Source organism: Alligator sinensis, unplaced genomic scaffold, assembly GCF_000455745.1.
Source record: "Alligator sinensis unplaced genomic scaffold, ASM45574v1 scaffold696_2, whole genome shotgun sequence".
NCBI lineage: Eukaryota > Metazoa > Chordata > Crocodylia > Alligatoridae > Alligator > Alligator sinensis.
In genome coordinates, this window is record NW_005842855.1 from 306445 (window position 1) to 328524 (window position 22080).

General features: G+C 42.0%; 1 protein-coding gene across 2 annotated transcripts in view; it reads left to right on the forward strand.

Annotated features, from left to right (window-relative positions):
• Window positions 1-21871, forward strand: part of TM7SF3 (transmembrane 7 superfamily member 3) — a 32167-nt gene extending 10296 nt beyond the window's left edge. The window contains exons 2-12 of one of the 2 annotated variants that reach the window (XM_025191721.1): window positions 2876-3030; window positions 3945-4095; window positions 4567-4687; window positions 5952-6123; window positions 7239-7416; window positions 8891-8977; window positions 9455-9535; window positions 11624-11776; window positions 13271-13368; window positions 13825-13987; window positions 14630-21871. In XM_025191721.1, coding sequence (XP_025047506.1) covers window positions 2876-3030; window positions 3945-4095; window positions 4567-4687; window positions 5952-6123; window positions 7239-7416; window positions 8891-8977; window positions 9455-9535; window positions 11624-11776; window positions 13271-13368; window positions 13825-13987; window positions 14630-14892 — 1622 coding nt within the window. In that variant the 3' untranslated portion in view covers window positions 14893-21871. Of the gene's footprint in view, window positions 1-1638; window positions 3031-3944; window positions 4096-4566; window positions 4688-5951; window positions 6124-7238; window positions 7417-8890; window positions 8978-9454; window positions 9536-11623; window positions 11777-13270; window positions 13369-13824; window positions 13988-14629 lie in introns of those variants that run through there. The other variant, XM_025191720.1, reaches the window with a different exon arrangement.
• Window positions 21872-22080: the final 209 nt, after the last annotated feature.

Genomic DNA, 22080 nt, shown 5'->3' on the forward strand with positions numbered 1-22080 from the left:
GGGCTCTCGCAAATGTGAGCCTTGATAATTTTTTCAAAGATTTTGCCAAGGATGAAGGTGAGACTGACTGGCCTATAGTTGCCCGGGTCCTCCTTCCTCCCCTTCTTGAAGATGGGGACCACATTGGCCCTTTTCCAGTCCTCCGGGACTTTGCCTGTGCGCCACGAGCGTTCAAATATTCCTGCCAGTGGCTCTGCAGTGATGTCGGCCAGTGCCTTCAGCACCCTCGGATGGAGCTCACGTGGAGCTTTACATGGAGCATGTAAAGAAAAGAACAGGAAAAGAGACTATAACTGAGAAAAGTGAGCCTGTTTTCCAGTGAGTGGTGCTGAATATACCAGTAAGATATCCCTCTCATCCAGGAAGAGCACACACCAACTGCAGGTGCTTCCTCAGCCTGATGGAGGGTATTTTTACCCAAAAGCCTGCTAAGAAGAATTTTTCCAACTATTTGAGTTGGTCTAATAAGATATCAGATTTACTCGTAGACCCTTTTAGTCAAGAATTTATCTGTTGTACAACTTGTTGATGTGAAACTATTGAGCTGAGAGCAGTATGGAATACCAGGACCTGGCCCACAAACCATAAAGAGAACTGAAACTTGGCCTTCTCCACAGACTGAGTTTGTAAATTTGTACAAACTCCACTTCCCACCTTCCCAAGATGAAAAGACAGGCTAACTATGTGTGGGTATGTGGAATTAAAAAAGGGCCAATTAGATGAATCACTCTGGAACTCTGCTCTGTGTTTTGGTTAAATTTTGCAAGTCCAATCACAAGTAGAGGCTTGGCAACACCTTAAATCTTTCTGAAGTAAGGTACTGTGTGAAATGGCTTTTCTACAACAGCTCCCTGCAGGGAGAAGCACTTATTCTGGAAAACTGGTGTCCATATCTGGCTTTACTTGTGAATGAATAGTCACATATATGTTCACACTATTCATCCCAAAACAGCTTTCATGTATACACATGCCTTTAAACTTGTTCGAGCATGCCACCTCAGTATGTTTATTTGGTATGAATAAGCATCTGGTAAGAATGAAGCTGTGTGAAAGTAGTTCATGGGGAGAGCAGGAGTGTACCACTCAGCTTTTTAGCTGTTGCTGAAAAGTGGTTTGTTAGCTAGAGTGACTCAAGAAAGCTGTGACTGTTTAAAGATGGAGACTGAGGTCTGTAAGAAGAAAAAGGCATTCTTTGAAGACTTTGTAAGACTTGACCTTATTTGGGCAAAACTAAATGGGGCTACTGTTGCAATGAACCAGGTCATCTGAAAGCATATTTTAGATGCAGCTATTTATCAAATGCTGGTGGGACTAAGTCCCACCAGTGACTTGCATATGTAAATTGTACTGGATAAAGACATGCTTGTTTCTCCTGAATGTCTGTGCCCAGAATCCAGCCTTGGTATAGAGGTGCCACTGCAGCTGTCCAGAGTGTGAGACCTTCTCTATGGTCACGTATCCACTAACTTCTCCAGGGTTTTAAGAGGCTGCCAGACCTTGTGAAGGGGTCCAACTATGGATGTATATTCTGTGAGGGCAGGGTGAATCTAGGAGAGCACTGTCCTTCAGTTTGATGCGATTTGCTGCTGTTTGCTTTTTTTGATCATGGGGGCGGGGGACGACAAAGGGGTGGGGAGGCAGAGTGGCCTAGGTAGAATTGGTTGCGGAGGAAAGATGGAAGTAAGTAGCTCTAAGAAGAGATTTGTAGAGATAGGCAAACGGGATGGAGTGTGTGCTGTGGAAGCAGGGTATCGTTTTGTCTCTGCTGGGAAACTCCTGTAGCTCATGAACACTTTTCACTAGTGCTGTTCCTTCAGCAGTACCACCCTCCAACAGTTATAGGGCATAATGGACAATGTCAGCACTTTCTCTGTGAGGAAGTAGGTTGTGTATGTGCTTGTGCATGATAAGGTGGATGTTTGTTGGATTGCTTCATGTTTAGGGGGATCTTTTGATATGGGCTGCACATCTTGGTTTCAAACTGATAGCGGCCAAACCACATAGTCTTTTGTATACCTTTTTTAGTTTCAGCTGCAGCAGAAGTATGAGAAGAGGGAAGAGACCCAGGGTTACTTGCAGGATTTCAGAATAGCTGTTGCATGCTGATTTCTCAATAGGAGCCTAGCAGGCTTTTTATAAAGTAATGAAGGTTCTGGGATACTTGCCTTAAGAGATGCTACCCAGGTTTCTAGCTCTGCTCTCCTCTTTCCTGACCACTACCTCCTTTTCTCCCTGCCCCCAAGAAAAGCTTCTCTGATCAAATAATATCATATGTGCCCTTCCCTCTGCTGAATTCTTAACTGTGTCTACAATAAGTCTCAGATCACAGGCACCAAGGAGAGAAAATTGGTTGCACCAAAATGGCTGAGTGGAGAGATGAAAACTGTTTGCCTTTCCTAGGAAACCTTGGGTGACACCCTGGGTCTGTGGATGTCTCTATAGCAAAACTTGGATGGAGCTTGGTCTTAAACTGTCTTGAGGCAGTGTGCTAACTAGTCAATGCACTGTCTTGGCTAGGACAGCAGATTTGCAACTTGCTGTTATCTTGGCTATCAATGCTATCTCTCTTGTATTTACTCTGTGTTGAGTGCTGCTTGCCCTTAATTGCACTGGCTGGTTGCTCAGGACTTGGAACTGGAATGGTGGTGGTGGTTTTTGTGTCTGTTAAACTAGACTTCTTAGTGAGGACAACTCTCCTCCACTTTGCATGCCAGGCTTTATTAAATTGTCTCTTCTTAAGGTGCAGAGCTTTGTGTAGCTGACTGACATTGCTGTCATCAGATGAAAAAAAAGAATATTTCTGGCCATTCTGAACTTCAAATCTTCAATCTACTTAACTATACAGTAAAAAAGACTTCTGTCTATTTGAATACAGGTCTTCTTGAGATGTCTCTGGGAAAGTTTAGAAATGTCCTGCTTAATGAGACTAACCCAGTGGAAGCTGTAATAAGGAACATTGCAAGCAACGTGACTCTCATTATTTTTCAAGCTCATGCCCAGCAAAAAGATGTCACAGTATCCTTTGACAAGGTGGGTTTGAAGTGCAGCGTCCTGTGTGCATGTTAACTGTCACCTCTCATTAGGGGAGGAAGAGTAGCAATTAACTCTGGGACAAAGGGTGTTTTATCATTGCTGGAGAGAACTGACCTTGAGCATTTGTGTGCATCTGCATGCACACACTGGTTTAGTCCTGAAAAACAATGGGAATCTTCCCTTGTCTAGTCTATCTCTTGGCTGCTTTATTTCACAAGGAAGAAATATCAAGGCACTTGCTGTTAGTGTTGATGAGTTTTGTCTTGTGTTCTCATGAAAAATGCAGTATCTTATTTGGCTGTGGTGTCCTCTGTTTCCTAGATGTTTGTATTTATAGTAGAAACAGACTCTTGGTTTTTGCAATTTGCCTTTTTTATAAGGTTCTTGTACAAAAGCCAAATGACAGTTGAATCTTTGCTGCTGTTACTGGATGTATTATCAACTCTAGGGTTTGGCGGAATTAACTTCTGAAGCTTAAACGGTCCCCAATTCTTCCATGAACACTTAGTTTATTATTTTAACTTCTAATGCAACAAGAATGTGCATTTATAGGGTGTGACCCAGTGCTACTGGGTTGGATCATCTGAAATTGAGGTGCTCTGTTGCAATGAGGATGTAAGTGGTTCCTGAAACAAAATGTACCTACAGTTTAGTTTCTATGTATTCCATTGCGTGGTGGTGGTGGTGGTGGTTGTTTTTTGTTTTTTTTTAACCTAAACAAAATGGTGTTGCTTTTCAAGGTGAAAATAAAGCAGTTGCTGGCTTAAGAGCTGACTTCATTGTTTGCAATATGCAGATCAGTAATATGTATAGCCCACATCTGTGCGACTTCCAGAATGGGCTCCCTTTGCTCTGTCTTTGTGCTTTAAGTGCTGACATGCATTCAACTTGCTCTTTCTGATTTTTGTTAGTTTCCCTCTACAAATAACTCTGCAACTGGAGCAGACAGAGGGTTAATTTCCATCCTTCATCCTCAACAGAGCGTATGTACGTGGTACCTACAGTCTCTTGAAGCTAACCAAGTGTTCAGCACAGCTGTTTCTATCCCTTATACAGCAAGAGGTACTGTTCTTAATGCATTCTCTTTATGGGGTAGCAACAGGAGTTGAGGTACAGATCATTCTTTAGAAGGCCATATATAGTGCATTCTATTCTGGGTATAATGAATATACACAGATTTGCCAAATGCCAGAAATCTTAGCTTTGGCAACTCATTCTACCAAGGTTGATGCTGATGCTTAACTGACTTACTAAACTTCTGAGCATGCAATCCACCTGATTGTGGAGCCTGCTGTACAGATCCTGTCAATTTAAAGCTCCAGTCATGCAGACCACTATGCATGTCTAGTCCTCTTAACTTCAGTGTTCCCACTGCATGTTGTAGGATCTGAGTCTTGGACTTCAGGTTCTTTGGAGACCTGAACATTAGGGCTGTAATAAGAGATGAATTTCAAAGCAGTAGTGAAAATGCTGCCTGGGGGAATGGGAAGAAGAGAGATGCTACAGCTCATAGTTCTCGTGTTTGTTTTTTAGACCCTATCCCTGGAGGCTGCAATCTTGAATTCAACTTGGAAGTTGATCCTAATATTTATTTGGAGTATAATTTAGTTGACACTCGCATCAAGTTTGCTCCAGCTAACCTGGGATCTACCAGGTGCGTGTGGCGTCAGTACATAACAAATGGTCTTCCTCATACTCCATCTGGGCAAGGCTATAAATGCTTCATAAATTCTAATGGAAGGGCTGTGGGCTTGACTTCTAGCAACAATTTCTTACCTCAGTAAAAGAACTAAAGTAAATGAGAGCAGAAAACAATACTTAGTGGAGTCCCAATTCTCTCTTCCTCCTATATGAAGGAAGGAAGTGAGGGGGTAAAATACTTGTAGCTCACCAGGATAAATGATTATTGGGATGATCAGTCTTTTTCCTGTGGTAAATGGCTATCATGTGCCAGAAACGGCGGTATTATAATATACATAGAGCAACTCCTTACTTTATTACCATGAAAGCAGGGTACTTGTCTTCCTTAATATGCTTATCACCTGAAGTCCTAATCTTTCAAGTAACGGATTACTCTGGATAGTGGGTGGTAAAGATAGGGCCTGTTGAATTTTGTGCCTTTGTTGAAGCAGAAGCCTTCCCCAAATCTTTTCTAAAGCTGCATGCACTGGGTTCAGAGAACTGAATGGACCCTACTTGAGTTAATCTGTAGATTAAAATAAAAATAATATAATGGCAGAATTGTTTCAGCTGTTGCAATAACTTGGAAACATAGTATGAACATTACTTCCAATGACTTGCAGGACTTGTTAGTCATAAACAAGCTCCAGAGTAGTAACACAGTCTTACTTGCCTGTAGAAATGCACAGTGAAATACAATCCTTTCCCGATGTTACAAGTTGTCACTGTAATTTGGTGATAGATTGAAGTGCAATTTTTTATCTAGAATTTCTCTCTAAAGAACCCCAAGTACCCCAAACTTTTAATGAAGTCCAGGCTGGGATCTAAATTTGAAGTACCAGTTTTTCAGACCTGGTATTCTGTTTCTTTCCACTGAATACCACCTCCATATCTGGAGTCTTGAGGCACCCTTTTTCTGTGCTCTGGGGGTGGACTGGTGCCTTAAAGCTGCTCCAAGAGCTACTCTAATTAGTGCCGCAGTGTCTCGTGTATCAGCGTCTCCATGCTTCAAAATGGTGGTGGGGTGCTTGAACTAAAGCTCATTGAGCAAGCTTTAGTTCAAGTGCCCCTGCTGCCATTTTGAAGTGCAGGGATGCTGATATATGAGACGCGAGAGGCTGCTCTGACGTGCTGGAATTGCAGTGCATAGGAGCAGCCTCTACGCTCGTGTACAGGCACCTTTTAGTTTGTCTGTAGCCAGTAGAATCTCTTTCTTTTTTTTTTTTTTTTAATTCCAGAGGCGAGAGTCCTCCTTCTTGTGATTCTGGTACTGGACAGAACTCTAGATGGCGACTACACTATGATATTTATCAGTATTTCTTGCCAGAGAATGATCTTTCAGAAATAACACTCATGAGCCACCTACGGAAGATGTCGGAGGTGAAGAGCATCAAAGCTAATGGCATGAAAGTAAGTTTTGCCAAATGTTGCTGGCAAGTCAAACTATGGTTGCTCTGGCTCCAGATTCCTGCAGAGGGGTAAATGGATGAGCAGAGTGATGTGCTGAAGCTACAGGCTCCTCTGCATTTGGATTCTCTTGCTACTTGTCTATATTCTGTGGTAGGTCCTAAGTCTTGGCTCCCTGGCTTTTAAATTGCCCCATGTGCAACTCATTTGGCATTTTAAAACCTGCAAGGCTGTGAACTGGTATGGGGATAGCTTCCCCAGCCCTGTGCCTGGCCAGAGACCTTGCAATCCCTGCTGTCACCACCCATCTGGGCAGTAGAGGTGGCCCTCCTTAAAGCCTGGGGACTGGGCTTGAGGGCTGTTTGCCTGAGGCTGACTTCTTGATCTCCCATGGCTGCAAGGTTGCTTTCTGCCCTCCTTTGTGCCACCTGTCCGTTGACTGGCTGGGGAGGCAGGGGTGGAACTCTCCTGGGCTGGAATCATGCCAAGGCTCCAGCCCCAAACCTGCTGCACCTTTCCAGGTTCCTATGGCAGGGGTGGCCCTGGGGCTGCAGGAGGGTTCCTGCCACAAGAGAATGCTCCTCCTGCTTCCCTCCTACTTGGCTGCCATCCCCTAATCAATCATTTGATTGGTGGGATAGTGGCCAGGGTCCCCACAGTTTTACCTGACAACTTGTCTCTGGCCAGAGTGTTGGGGGAGCCCTGCTTTCCATCAGGTTGGATGGACAGTTCTCTGGCAAGGACAATTTGGATCAGGAGCAGGGAAATCTTCCTCACGGGTACCCCATCTAGTATCTTATGGAAGAGCCAGATTTTCTATAGTGATTGATCTCTTGAATATCTGTGCAGCTCTCTTTGCCTGGAGAAGGGTTTTTATCCAGACAAATGGAACATCTGTACATGGCCATAGTCTTCCCTCTGCATTTTTAAGCACTATTGGAGTCTGTGCTCAACAGAACTATGGTAGGGTTTTATTTGACAGATGTGGCAAACATTCTTGCTCAGTGGCATGCAGTCAAGGGAGGAAATAGGAAGACCCCTTTGTAGAATAATAAAAGTAACCCTCAACTGATGGAAGTGTGTGTGTGTTTGTTTGTTTGTTTGTTTGTTTGTTTCAGATGATTACCTTAACAACTAATGACAAAACTGATGCTTACTTTTCCTCACTTCCTGGACAAGGTGTCATCTACAACATCATTGTTTGGGATCCACTCTGGAATACCTCTGCAGCATATGTACCTGCTCATACATATGCTTGCAGCCTTGCTACCCTAGTGGATAACTGTCTTTCTCCCAGTAAGTCAAATAAGTTTTTGTACCAGTTCATATATACTCCCACTTTGGGAAACTCCCAAGTTCTGAGCTAGGACTTCTGTATATGACGGCAGCCTTGCAGGATACCATCAGATATTTTAGTCCCTGCCCCTCAGGAATTCTTTGCTGATCAAGTGGAGGTGGTGACCTCAAAGATCGCACATGTGTGGCACAGAAATGCACACATAGCACTCATTGTCTGGCTCTCAGCTTGACAACTTGTTCTTGTGGTTAGCCTATGTTCTTAGTCTTGTACATCAACAGTAACATGGTCAACAACTGTGACACATGGGCCAAAAAGGGGAGAGAATCCAGCTTGCTCCTATAACTGCACTACCTGGCAGGGTGACCAGGAATAAAGGTATTCAATATTGCCAATCTGATTAAATGACTCCATGTAGGGAGTGAATCTCTTGAGTAAGAAGGTAGCGTCTTTACACAACTATTCCTCTGATCATAACTGTTGACAGGGGAGGGTGACAGCAGAAAAATGAGGCCTAATTCTCCAGTGCCTCAAGCAAATTTTGAGCTTAGTTGCTGTGTGAAGTACATTGATTCTAAGGGGAAAGCATAGGTACCACTTAAATTCCAATAGTGTCTTGCATCTGCCTTACAAGGGCACCAGTTTTGCCCAAACGGAAATGCAGTGCAGAGTAGAGCCTATTGTTTTTTATGTTAATCTTGGCACACGAATATACTTTTTTCCCACACGCTATAACTTAAACAGCCGAGGTCATTCAGCCAAAGCATTCTGCAGTTTGTGGAGGTAAGAAAGTCTGTCTAGGGCTTTTCATGACCATTAAGAGAATCTGCTAAACTAGCTTCCTTCCTTTAAATCATTAAACACAAGAATATAACACACAAACGTCTAGAAAGTTCCCTCAAACTATTCCAAGCTAATAAGGAAGCTTACAGAAAGCAGAATTTCTGTCTGTATAAAGAGCTTTTTGTCTCAGTAGAGGGGAGTTATGGTGATATACTTATTTAACACATGACAGGGGTAAGTCTCCTGAATGGCTGCTTATGCCATAACCTTGTTAGGCATAAGCAAGTATAAACAGTATAGTTCAGTATGGCTGTGGCTTGCCATGCAGTCTAGTTTCCAAAACTGGAAGGCTATCTGGATGGTAAAAGCTATCAATACCTTGCTAGCATAAGATTTTGTATTCATTTTAAATTATATGTAAACTTGTACAGCTTAAAGCTAGGAGCTCTAGAGCTCTATTTCAGAGTTTCAATTCTGTTACTAATGCAATGGGTAGAAAAACCCACAGTCTGAGTTTTGGCACTGCTCAACTGCTACAAGTGCTGTGCTGGTCAAAAGTATCAATAGGGTCTTGTCCATCTGAACAGTCAATACTTGGTATCAATAGTGAGTTCTTGGCCTTGTTTGTGTAATCAAACAAGTTTTTAAAAGTAAAAAAATCATCTTACCTGTTCATTTGTTTCCTTATAGCCAAACTCCCTACCAAAATATTCTTCACCATTCTTGCTGTCCTTGGCCTCTTCATTTGTTTCTTTGGACACGGGTTCTGGAAAACAGGTACTGTTTGGCTTGTGTGTGTTGAACAGAGTCAAGATTTCATGGGTGTCAACTACATAATTCACAAGCCTGGTCCATCTTAACTATGAATTGCTGCATACATCACAGCGAGGTCTCTATTCTAAATAACCATTCTACTGAGATGATCATTTGTGTGCACTAAAACTCTGGCCTTGAGTATTAACAGAGCAGGAAGTTGAAACTAGTGGGAGAGGGGCTAGGATACCTGTTGTAGACTAGCTGAATTTTTTTAGTCTTTTATAGGAGTGAGTTCATTTGCCAGTGCCATATACTTGAAAACCTGATTTTTCTTCCCCTTCCTCTCCACCCCTCCCACCCAAGTGTCAGCACATTGCTTAATGGGGATCCCAGTTAATAGGTTTTGGTTTCTTCAACTGTTCTTGAAGTAGGTATAGTGTAGAAGGCTGTGTGAAAGCAAGCTGAACTACTCTCTCTTTTTTTATGTTTCTACTTCAGACTTGTTCTACATGGGCTTCATCTTCATGGGATTATTTTTCTTTGTATTAATTACAAGAGTGACTAACCTTGGTTTTGATGGTGAGTAAAGACAAACTTGCAGTTTTTTGGAAGGGGTGAGGGGAAGAATATGATCATGTTCTGAAAATCCTATTGAAATCCATGGGGATTAGCAGGGTCTCCACTTACAAAGGGAAAAGGGGTGGGGACTAGTTGTGCGTGCATGCATGCATCCAGACTTGTTTGCCATCTCCTAGGAAACATGCAAGGCCACTGAACTGAGTCTTAATGGTTATTGCCTAAGCGGTTCCAAATAACACAGAAATAACTGTCATTTCACAACCTGAAACCATATCTGTTACTGTTTAACTGCAGGACACCAGAAGCTTAAATTTGGATTCAAATTTTAGAACTTTGGAAGATAATGGAAAAATTGCAACATTTCGCCTCTTCCCCCTGCCCCCCCTTCCTTTTAGTCACCAGGCCACCCTTCTTTATTGTAGTGGATTGGGCCTCGGGATCTGGGGTTAATTCCTGGCTCTGGTTCAGACTTCCTTTTTCAATCTGGCTGCGTGTGGCCAGGCCATAGTATCTGAATAGTAGAAGAGCCTACCCCCCTTTTAATCAAGCTTTTCATATCACCTGTAAAATGAGGTCTATATTTTCTTTGCTTATGCCTCCGAAGAGCTTACTCTTTATTTATAGAATCTAGAATAGGGCAGCCTTGATGCAGGAGGTGGGGAAACCTAAGTCAATGGTTCTCAACCTCTTTAGTCTCAAGATACTGCTGTCCATAACTTCAGAATTTCATGGCATTTCAGTTAAGAATCATTGAACTAGAATCTAAATTCAGAGAAGACATATAGAGGGGTGCATTGAGGCTAAAAAGAACCACTGACCTAGCTGTTCCAGGTAACAGTGGCAAGATGGAACCTGCTGTGCCCAGCTCTTTCCACTTTCTGTCACCAGTTTGTACCTGTAGTGGTGAGTGTGGCCCCCTCCTATTCAACTGATCCTGTGGAATCTCATAAGCTGGTGACCATTCATGTGGCCCCTGCCACTGGCCCTAGGAGCATAGGAAGTTTGGAGGCAACTAACTGGGATGCACAGCTTGGCTGTCACCCACTTGCATCAGAGCAGGCTGCTGGAAACATGGGGGAAGTTGGCACAGTGACTACCTGAGGAAGCTGCAGTCTTCAGAGAAGCAGCCATGGGTGCTGCTGGGGTAGCTGCATTAGGCACACAGGGCTGCTTTAGGGAGGAGAATATCGGTCTCATGCAGGGGCCGAGTGATGCATCACCCCGGCATGTTGCTGGACCCTGGTTGAGAATCTCTGTTCTAGGTACTGTTAGCATACACAGTAGGGCTGTGCGACGCTTCAGCAACTGATTTGATTCGGTGGCCAAATCTCCAAATCCGAATCGAATCAGGAGACCCTTTAATGTCTCCAAATCGAATTGGAACCCTCTGAATCTATTCGGAAAGATTCAACAATTCATAGACACGGTTTTAAATGTGTTTTTTCTACGTACGTCTAGGTTCCAGGCAGCTCATGAATGCTAATACTAGGGCAGATGGAGCGTCCCAGGGGGGTGGTGGGGGGGTCCCCAGTGTGCTTGGCAGCAGACACAGAAGTGGACCAGAAGCACTTCTGGGTCTGCCGGAGAGCCGCCTCGCGCCTCCTCTCAGCTTGGCAACTGGTGCCTCCTCTGGGTCTGGGGGGCACTTGGGGTCCCCCTGTGGCCAATTACTGAGCTGGGGGGGATGCGAGGGGGCTCCCCAGTGCGCTTGGCGGCAGACCCAGAAGTGGACCGGAAGTACTTCAATCTGAATCGAATAGGGCCCGTTTCATACACCCTAACGCACAAGCTTTGTTAGCCTGATGCTTACCAAAGGCAGGAAGAAGAAACCATGACAACAGAATCCAGGGCTGTTTACACTTGGAGGAACAAAAATCAAATGCAAAAGCAGCGCACGTCTACAGCCAAGTACTTGCATTTGACCACTGCAAATATTAAGACCTTAAATTTTATACACTGAAATCTACAATGATATTGCAATGCATGGAAACTTTGTAATGGCAGCCTTCTGAGTTGTAATGTCATTCAAAATAACAGGTTACAGAGATATTTGAAATCCTAGAGACACTTTCTTTTTCTCTTTCACAGTCTGCCTGATTCTGACTGCTGTAGCTGGAATTGTTGGAGGGCTTCTCCTGGTTGCTTATTGGTGGAGGTTTGGTTTTGTCCCACTCTGCATGGTGCTTGTTGGACTTATGCTGGGACTCCTCTTCGCATCGATGATCTTCTTCACTCCGCTAGGTATGCCCTCTGTTAATGTCTGAGTCTGCCAGAGACTGCAGTTGCAGTGAGCCAAGCAAAGCGGAGGGTTGGCTTTTCATATTTATCTGCTGATGCAGCTCAATTCCAGAGGAGGGTGCCACCTTCTGGCTAGTCTATGGAGAGTGCCTGTAGAACTGGGAAGTAGGCATATAAGCCTTCTCTCATCTTTTTAATGTTGGGAGGGCTGTGCTACATCTCTGCAGCTCTCTTAAAGTGAGGAGTCATTGCAGTGCTGCTTAAGAGTGTTCATAAGAGGGGAGAGGGGTGGAATCCCCTAGCCTTTCTAGTCTTGCTTCTCTATATAAATGTGGCAAAACTGCAAACAAGCCTGTATTATAGTTGGAGCTGTCCCTAGGCAGCTTGCTGTTTCAGCAACTGAATGGGATGTCAGCTCTACCCCATGTGTGGATGAACATGCTACCTGTTCTACATGCCCTATTCTTTCACCCAAACTGTCTTGAGGCCAGTTGTAACAATGGAGAATCTGCAATGCAGTAACAACCAGGGGAGTTTTGGCTGAAGATTCAGAGACCTCTCTTTCATCCAGGATAGAACACCTTGATTTGAAACACAAACGCAGAACCTTGTTGATAGTCTTGTCCCTGAGGAATTTGGATTCCTGCTTCCAGCTGTACTGCTGTGCTCCAAAGCATCTAGTATGACTACACTAACAGGTTTTTACTGTTGTTGCATCTCTCTAGTGAATCTGAAAGAAGAATCTAAAAGCATGTTTATACAGTTGGATGACTGAACTGAAGTCCCTCTGGGTCAGCAGCATAAGCAATGCTGTTTTCTTTGCTTAAACCTCCGGAGACTTCTTTTAATCTTCAGCCTTACTCTGGCAGTGGAACTCAAGCAGCAGTTTCTGCTCTCTCTCCCCAGCTTTGGCCAGGGGGTTAATGCAAACTGAAGAGGAGGCATGTCTGCATACTATAGGCTGTGCATGTCACTTAATGAAGTATGAACACTGATCTCTGTGCAGTCCTGTAACAAAACTGAGTGCTTTGCATTGGTGGAGAGATCTGCGCATTTTGAATTCATTTTGAAGCAGAAACTGGGTCTATAAATCCAGTTAGGCATCAAGAGTTTCCTTCAAATCTGGTAAAAGACTTTTCCTTATCCTAAATAAGAAGCTTTACATATAAGTTTCCTCTTGCTGATTCTGTTGTGCAGACTTACATTTACTTATAGCTTATTGCACTGAACACAGACTGGTTATGGGCTGTCTTAGAGACTCGTCTTAAAGGTATTAGTGCTGCATAGCACAGACAGGAAGGAATTTGGCATGTGAGTGCTATTGCCTGTAACTTCAAATGTAACTCTAGGGTCTTGGCTTGCCATACTGAGGTTTTATAACACCATGTGTGTTGGAATGAGATTTTCCTCTTCATGTTGTTGGGGCATTTAATTTGAAAATAGATGCGAGTTCATTAGGCACATCTGTGGCTGACAAGTAGAATGGTGTCTTCACAGGAGATTACAGGGTTTTTCGTGACGATGCCGTGTTTTGGGTGACCTTTTCTTGCATAGCCTTGATGATTCCAGTAGTCTTTGTTGGCTGTCCAAGATTTGTAAGTATTTGCACAACACTTCCTACAATTAGGATGGATGCATGGCTGAGACCTTCAGCAAATTTCAGTAAACCATCATGCAACTTTGTCCAGCTCTCCAAAGAGCAAGGCTGCTGTGGCATGCTAGCTATGGAGAAATGCTCTTCATTTATTGTATTGGGATCCCATTATTTTGAGTGCTGTATAAGCATTTAGAAAAATTATGCTGAAGAACTTCAATACCTTGGATAAGACTTACTACATGGGGATCATTTGAGGGAGGCAGGAGGAGGTGGGCTGGAGAAGAGGGAGAAAGCAATGGTAATAGGAGGCTACAGGACTAGTGGTGCTTGCAGATTTCTTAAGTTGCATCTTTGTTTAAAATTTTATTATGAAGTTCCCTCCTGTTATCCTTTGGGGAGAAATAATGCTCCTAATTGGAAGGTGCAGAATGATCTGATCTTTTGTCTTTTGTAGCTGAACATACTGGCTTGTGGTATAGTAGGCTCTTATTCAGTGGTTTTAGCTATTGCTTGTTACCTGTACACGAGCCTTGCTTACATCACCCTGGACCTGCTCCGGAGAATTCTGAAGAATGACTTCAGCAGAGCTTATACTAATGTGCCCTTCCAAACAAATGGTGAGCAGTATTGCCATAAACCTGTAGGTCTGCTTGTGACTTTGCTTCAGAGAACTGACCATTTCCTACCCTAACCCCTATGATATTAGAGCACCTAGTGAATATGTAGCCATGTTTCTTTGCCCCTAGCTATCTTGTGAATGTACAAAAATCAGGTGACTTGGCATCTGCACGCTGCTGTATAAAAGCTGGAGTTCCAGATGTTGCTATGGGTTTGGGACCTTGTTTCTTTGTTTTCTTTTTTTCTTTTCTTTTTTAAAGAAGATTTTATAGGCAGTTAAAAAGGTAACAAAAGCTGTTCCTAATCTGGGTTAACAAATCATGGGGAGTAAGGCAGCAAAAGCCAGAATCCTAAATTGCTTTTAAGAAATTTAGGATTCAGCTTTACCACTGAGCTTGGTGGGCTGCTATTGTAGGCACCAAATCCATATGATACCCTTCACAAACTGAAGTACAGGACTGCATATCAAGAGCTTTAGCCCTTTTTTTTTCCAAAATGAAACGTGGAAATATTGACATCTATCCAAGACATGAATTGGGGTGCCTTTTGCAGGGAGGTGGGGTGGTGGGACAGAGGAGGAGAGGAATCCTGTCTTGCTGGTGCCATTGCAGTGGAATTAATGACTTCCTTCTCCCCTCTAGATTTTATCATCCTGGCAGTCTGGGCAATGCTGGCACTTGGCGGAGTAACAGTGCAGCTTCGCCGAGAAAGAGGCGAGGTACCCTTCCCACCACACCCTTATCGGATCTGGAAGCGAGAAAGGGAGCGTAGAAGCACCAATATCCTGGATCCCAGCCACCACATCCCTCCGCTGAGAGAGAGGATCCATAACAAACTATTGCAGATCAGGGAACTCTTCCGGAAAGAGCAACCAGCTGGGGAAAGAACTCCACTACTACTTTGACTGACTGACCCAACACTGTGGTGACATCAGCTAAAAAGGGCTCTAAGAATTTACTGAACTAAGGATGTTTGTGGACCAACATCCATCCAGCAGTGCTAGACTGTTCTTATTGGCTAATCCTGCTTCAGAGAGTGTGCGTGCTGGACATGGAAGATAAATGGTGTATTGGACACTAGCTTATGCCACTTTTTTTTTTTTTTTTTTTTTAAATGGCTCACTTGCCCTACTCTAATATGCAACTCTTGCTGGCTGCAGAGAGCTTGTACTAAGGTTGGAGTACACTGAGTGCAATGACCAAGGTGTTTTGTCTTGTGTTTGAAATATTGAATGTGCAGGTACAGCAAGACTAAGACTAAAAAAAAAAATGTAAGAAGGTTCCTTGTGATCAAAATGTGCCATGTCAGAATTCTACCCTTGTCTTGCAAAAATCCCATCCAAAATACCTATCTCTGTTCCTAACAAATGTGCACATTCTGTGCTTAACATACGAGGGAAGAACGATGCGGAAGACTATCTTGAAGGAAGTACCTTTTTTACTGCAGTGTCGTTGCCTATTAAACCTTCAAAATAGGTACAAAACCCATATCTCTAAACACAAGAACTATTTTTAACTGTTGTTGAACCGTGATAAACTACCAAGAAACTTGTGAGTTTAAATTGCACTGGATTCATGCTTCTGTATTCCTGTGTGCCTAGATTCAAGAACTAGGCTCTTGCTCTGGGAAGGAATAAGAGAAGCTCTCGCTGCCCTTGGTTTAAGCTGGTTTTGCTGTCACTTCTGTGGCAAGCTATTCATCTGGTCTCTGCCTAGTAGTACAGAGATGATGGCTGCTAATAGAACACAAAAGGTTTCCCTCCCCTTACCTGCTTCCTGAAGTGTTTTTCCTCTTCTTTTACTTGGGTTTCTTTTTTTCTTCCTTGCCATGTCCAAGAAAGAATGGCCTTGTTTTAATTATCAGAAACTGAAAGTGTTGTTAACCTGCACTAATTGCTAGACAACCTGATTTAGTACCTCCAGAAAAGAAGGAAAAAACCCCAACGTATCTTGGACTTTGAGACGCACTACTTTTAAAATCAATGCTTTTATTTTCCCTTGGGGGGAGGGTTTGGGAAAGAGGTATGAACAGCTTGCTGTAGGTGCAGTGTTGACCTGAAACCTTGCTGGCTACAAATATGTAGCCTCCCCTTGCACTCTGCCTTTTCAACAGCATGCACTCAGATTAAAGTATTGTCTAAAAGGAGTTCTAGGACCACCTTACTACTTCACAGACCATGATTGTATTTCTCTACTTCATCACTAAAAACTTGTATTTTTTCTGAACAGTGGATAGGAGTGTCATAGTTGTGGATCACTTAAACACAGGACTTTCTCCTCCAGCTCCCCCTCCACTCTAAAACCTGTCCAACTGTCCTTCACTTTTTGTGTGTGTACACATAGTGATGTCACACTTTACTTTTTTTTTTTTGAAAGCTATCATCTTACCTTCTGGGCCCTGATCTAGGCTTATTCAAGTGGCTTTGTTTTCCTTTTTCCCCCATTGCACTTATACCTCTACCATCTGTGCAGCAAATAGCATTGATCATTGTTGCTCTGAGGAAAATCTTTACAGAATAATCTATAATGAAACCACCACTAACAGTACAATACAAAGTCACCCAAGCGAACTTCAGTTGTGAGCCACACAACCTCCCAACTTGTTAACAAAGCTGTTTTTTTTTCTTTTTTTCTTTTTGAGGTCTTGATATTGAGACCATTTTAATACTAATGAGAGAAATTTTAAAGGCCAATGTCTTTTAATTTTCACTCCATGGAATGTTCATCTTTAAGGCTGACCTGAGGTAAAGTTTATCTTGTGGTAAAGCTAGGTGGAACTCAACAGCCATGTTGATCTCTACCTGCTAGGGAGCTCACTCCAAATGCGCTGTTCCCCACAGCTCACCTAGGGGAAGGGGAGGCCTACCTCCATGTTGTATACCAGACTGATGCTTGTTGACTGCCTTATAGCACTGATACTACAGAGCATAACTTTGCCACATACAATGGCCAAAGTAGCAAACACTTATTTTTGTGTTACTACTCTGAAACATGTTTATCTTGTTTTTATAATTACCAAGCTCAGCATTGTGAGAGAGAAACAGATTTAACTCAAATATTTTCTATCTTTTTATAATAAAGATGTTTCAACAGTACGTGGAATCAAAAGGGTCTGATCTTGATGCTTCGGGTATGCAGATGTCTTGAACCCATTCTGACTGCTGCATGCATCCTGCATTCTTTGTATTTCCTGTAGAGCTTCAAAGGATGAGGTGGGATTGCATTCTTAAAGTTACAACTTGAGGTCCCAATTGAGATGACAGCTATTCAGTGCTGTATGAAATAGGAGTATGTGATTGGAACTGCTTATAACTTGATTGGACAATTCCTTGGAGAAAGGAGATTGTTTATACATTTCCAATCTTTTTAAAAATTGGAAATTTAACTTTTGATTAAATAAACTCCACATGCTACTTCAGCAAGTTAAGGCAGAGCAGGGAATCTTAAGTCATTGGACCAGAACACAGGTCTAACCTCTTCCAATCCAGGCTGTAGCCTGGAGCCATTGCTTGCCTGCCTAGCATAACGTATGGAATGACTGAACAGTCTATACCTAATTCCTGCAAAAAAGGCACTGAAGTGCTCCTACCCTTGACCGCTTATTGCTTGATGGCTAGGACACTCAGAAGTGGGTTAAAATCTCAGGAGGAACTAAGGCTGAAGCTTCTCATATTGTAGGTGAGTGGTCTAATCTTTTTGAGCTCTTGGATAAAACATGGGTATCACCTCATCTGCAGAGGCTGCTGCAGCGGAGTGGTCTGACAACAATTACTAGTCAAGCAGAGTAATGTCACCTTTTTATCCATTCTGATAAAGCTTGAGGACCATACCTTGGGAAGGTTATACCACAGTATGGTCAAAACCAATTACTTTTGAACTCTTCTATATGAAAAATGTAAGAGATAGTAACTTGTGTCCACAGCTTAAGACATACTAGCTAGTACTGTGCTGTCTGCTGCCCATAAGACCCCCTTTGCCACAAGAATCAATTTAGGGATTCTGTATTATGTTATAATCTTTTTACATTCACTTTTATGAAGGGCATCTGTCTCCCCTTTTGAAACAAAACAAAGGACCCAACAACTGTATGAAGTACTATAGGCATAAGCATACTAGTTTCTAGTGCCCCCTATCATGATAGAACTAAAGCACTGAGTCATGGGGTTTTTTTGTTTAGGACAAGAAAAAATGGATCAATTCAAGATCATTTGCATCTCTGGTCCCTTCCTCCTTTTGAGGGAGAGCTGGAATATAGCCAGTATTCTAGCTGTCATTAATCAGAGCTACTACTGGATAAGAGGGTCCTGTTGATAATGTCTTTGACAGGATTCAAATGTCCCTGTAATTTGCTGTTCAGATAGATTAGGAGCATATTTCAGTGTCAGCTTTCGTTTAAGAAAACATTGTGGCACTCATGGCTGTAAGGCTAATGGTGAAAACAAAGACTAAACTTGAACAGTAGCTAGAGCCAACTTGAAACAAAAGTTTAGTTTTGAAAAAAATGATGGGTGGCTCAGTTTGGAACATCATAAACGTCCAGTAAATGCACCTTTCCCAAACCCACTTTCACCATGTTGGATAAAATCTATTGCATATTAAACTGAAAAGAGTTTGCAAGGCTGATCTAATAGTTCACTAAAAATCCCTGACTCAGGAGCAGCTTCTGAACACAAATTGACTGTGAATGCAGACTGTCCCTGTGAAATGTAACTAAATAATTAAAACTTCAGTCCTGGTACCAAGATCCTGTTAAGTGTCAATATCAACCACATTGCTGTTCTCCAGTTGAGTTGTGCCTAAAACCTAGGCCTTTTTCTAGCAACTGATGCTGCATGAGAAACTTGCTGCTCTTAGGCTTTGGAGAACCAGGTTTGCAAGGTAGAGGAAGCATGGCATGGCCTTCAAGGAGGGCTTTCTACCAGCAGTGGGTACACCCAATCATTGGGCAACTTGTAGGGAATTACTCAGTTCCCAACTCAGTGTGCGATACATATACAACTCACTGATTGGCTTAAGACTTCAGTCACACAGTTACAGGACAGTCAGATGAGTGAAGATTCCTATATACCACTTTGAATTGCTGCTAGCAGCAGCAATTTAGTTTGCCCTACTCCCAAACTAGAGTAAAGTTACCATCAGTTTAGGATAATTAGAAGAAACCCAAAAGCACTGACCAGTAGTAGAATAACAGACTTCCGGTAGCTCTTTCTGATATTCCTACATGGCTGTCTTTCCCCTTATGGGTTTTTTCTAGTTTAGGCTAACTGCATCCTTTTGACAGCCTTAACTGCAGACTTTCCCTTAGTTTTCAACCTTTTTCCTATTGCAGTTTTAAGTTCATTTAATACAAGATATGGCCTTGTCCTAGTAGCAGTCCTGAAGACATTTGTGTTTAGCCAGTTATTTATAGGGCATAAACATTCCCTCTTTTCTAGTTTTTCTATCATGCCCTGAATACAGTACCATCAATTTAACATGTTAGCGGTTTTCTACAATAACATTGTCTTTATTTACTTGGTCCTTCATTACATCTTTTCTGCTTCAGTAATGCATTGGGCTGCTGTTAAACATTAATTAATTCTGTGCATTTTGAAATGGGCATTAGGCACTATCACCATAGCCAAATTCCAGCTTAGGATTTATTGGTACATTCCAACTTACTTCTAGCTTGAATTACAAAACTAAATCCTATACCCATCCAACTTTTCTATATGGCAATACTTGTAAACAGGCCACACATTTTGATTATTAGTGACTGAAGTTATTTCTACATGCTAATATAGAAATAAAGAACCTTGAAATTTAACTTTTACTATTACTGGCTACCATAGACAGCAGAAGGCTAGGGCTAACAGGGCCTAGCACCCACCCCCTCAAACATGGCTCCACTCCTCTAGCACCACACACTGCTGCAGCACTGTGCCCAAGCGTCCCCACACTCCCCACCATCAAATATTTTCTCCTGCCATTGCTGCTGGCTATGCAAAAAGCTACTGCATTATATTTAAGATACAGTAGTCAGTTTAATTTCAAGCTGGACTTCAGATTTGCAGAAGCTGGCCAGCTTTATTATCCTGCAACATAACATGCTTACATGGGATTCAACAGAATGTGGTTTGACACTAATCAGCAGGGATCCTGGTTTTCCCTGATAAAAGAAAAATCACAAGTTCTCTGATTAATTTTAACCATGGGTTTTGGGGCTTCTCACAGACCCCCTCAGCCCTGCTCATGCCCCTCACTCCCCACACAGCAGCCTCCCAACCCAACTTTTAAAAGGCTATACATTTGGTACCTGTCCCACAGTTGAGAAATACTTCTTGAAAATAAGCATTGCTTTCACTCATGAAGACAGTCAAGTTTTCAGTCAACTTTATTGATAAAATAAGTTTACTGTACAGTACACAATCCTAGCCATAAATTCATTTCAAGCATCTGCATTACAAAAATAATGGGCATGTGATGAAAAATAGTCACTCCACAAATGTGAGAGTTCTTTAAAACCCAAGAATAATTAGGTTTGTTTAGGGAAGGGAAGGGAAGGGGAAAAATATCAAACATGTGAAGACAACAAACAGATTAGTTAAATCACATTTTCTATTTACAAAAACACTAAATCAAGCATTGTTTCATAATAGAGCAACCTGCAAAAAGTGCCACACACTTAAGACTTTTGCTACGCAACCCTGGAAATTGGATTAAAAAAACAAAACAAAACAAAAAACCCCAAACCCCCACTTCTGCATAAAATAAGTGACAGCAGATACCAGTCAACTGCACAACTAACAATTCTCATCCTCCATCTTTCAAAGTAAAAAGTCCTTTTAGGGATGACAGCAACAAACTTGTTCAGTTTATGTGATTTTGCTTTTGGTTTTTAGAATATTTTATCACTTTGCATCTGAGGTGCAAAATTAAATTCATATATAGCATGCATGTGGCATTTGAGATTGTAGTAGTGGCCAAGCAGACTTTGTGCTTGAGCTAGTACACTTGCATAAATTTTCCCTCGAATTGTTGTAACAACCAGCTTTGAAATTATCAGACAGACATCTTATAATGTCTAGTTTTTCCTACCTACATTACTAAACCCAGAAACGAGCAAGGACGTCACCTTACTAAACACTCTAAAATGAGAGCCAGTGGTCTTTCCTATTGTTATAGGGTTTTGGTTTGTCTTTTTTTTTTTTTTTTTTTTTTTTTTAAATATGAGAGAGACTCTTGGGGAAGTTTGGCGTTTCATACATGGCTATTGCAAATTATCTATTAAAAGGCACTCCTCCTATTAGTTGAACAGTCAGTGGAACAACTAATTTACAAGTTTACTATATTCACTAATCAAATTCTGACAGGAAAAAATAATAATAAAAATAAATCAATCAATCAACAGCTGTGATAACCATCTCTTCCCCTCCCCCCCCCTTGCTCATTTTTAACTTTCAAAGTTATAGGAAGAGTCAACAGCACCAGTGTAATGCATGTTAATTTTTTTATAAATCAAGTTAGTAGGCATTGATAATTCAGGTCTGAAACATTTGTACTATGCTAAATATTTACCTACATGGGCTAGAAGGTTATTGCATTATTGGAAAAATGTTAAAAAATAGATTGCTCGACATTTAAAGGGTTTTGCATTCTTTCAACTGAAATCCAATTTACTAAAGTGAACTTGAGTACCAGTCTAGCTGAATTAAAAATACTTTTACTAAGTGAGGTCTGAGTAGTCAAAATATTCAAACTTAGATATGGTTTGCACACATATAATCATTTTGGTGAAATCTCTTGTGAATGTGTTTACAGCCAGGGAAGCCATGCACAAGAAGTCTAGAAAGACATTTCTCTCTCTCTCTCTTTTTTTTTTTTTTTTTAAACACTTCCCTATAAGAGTAAGACAAATGTTTGAAAAGGGCAAAAGCAAGGTAGGTAGTTAACTTCACATACAGGTGTCCCAACATGCATAGCTCTTCTCGCACACTGATTCTAACAATTAGAATCAGGAGGTACCACTTTTTTTAATCCTAACATACACAAAGCAAGCATGCCCTGCTGATGATGCCGTTTAGTGAAGTTCTCAGTAAGAAGGACACTTTTCC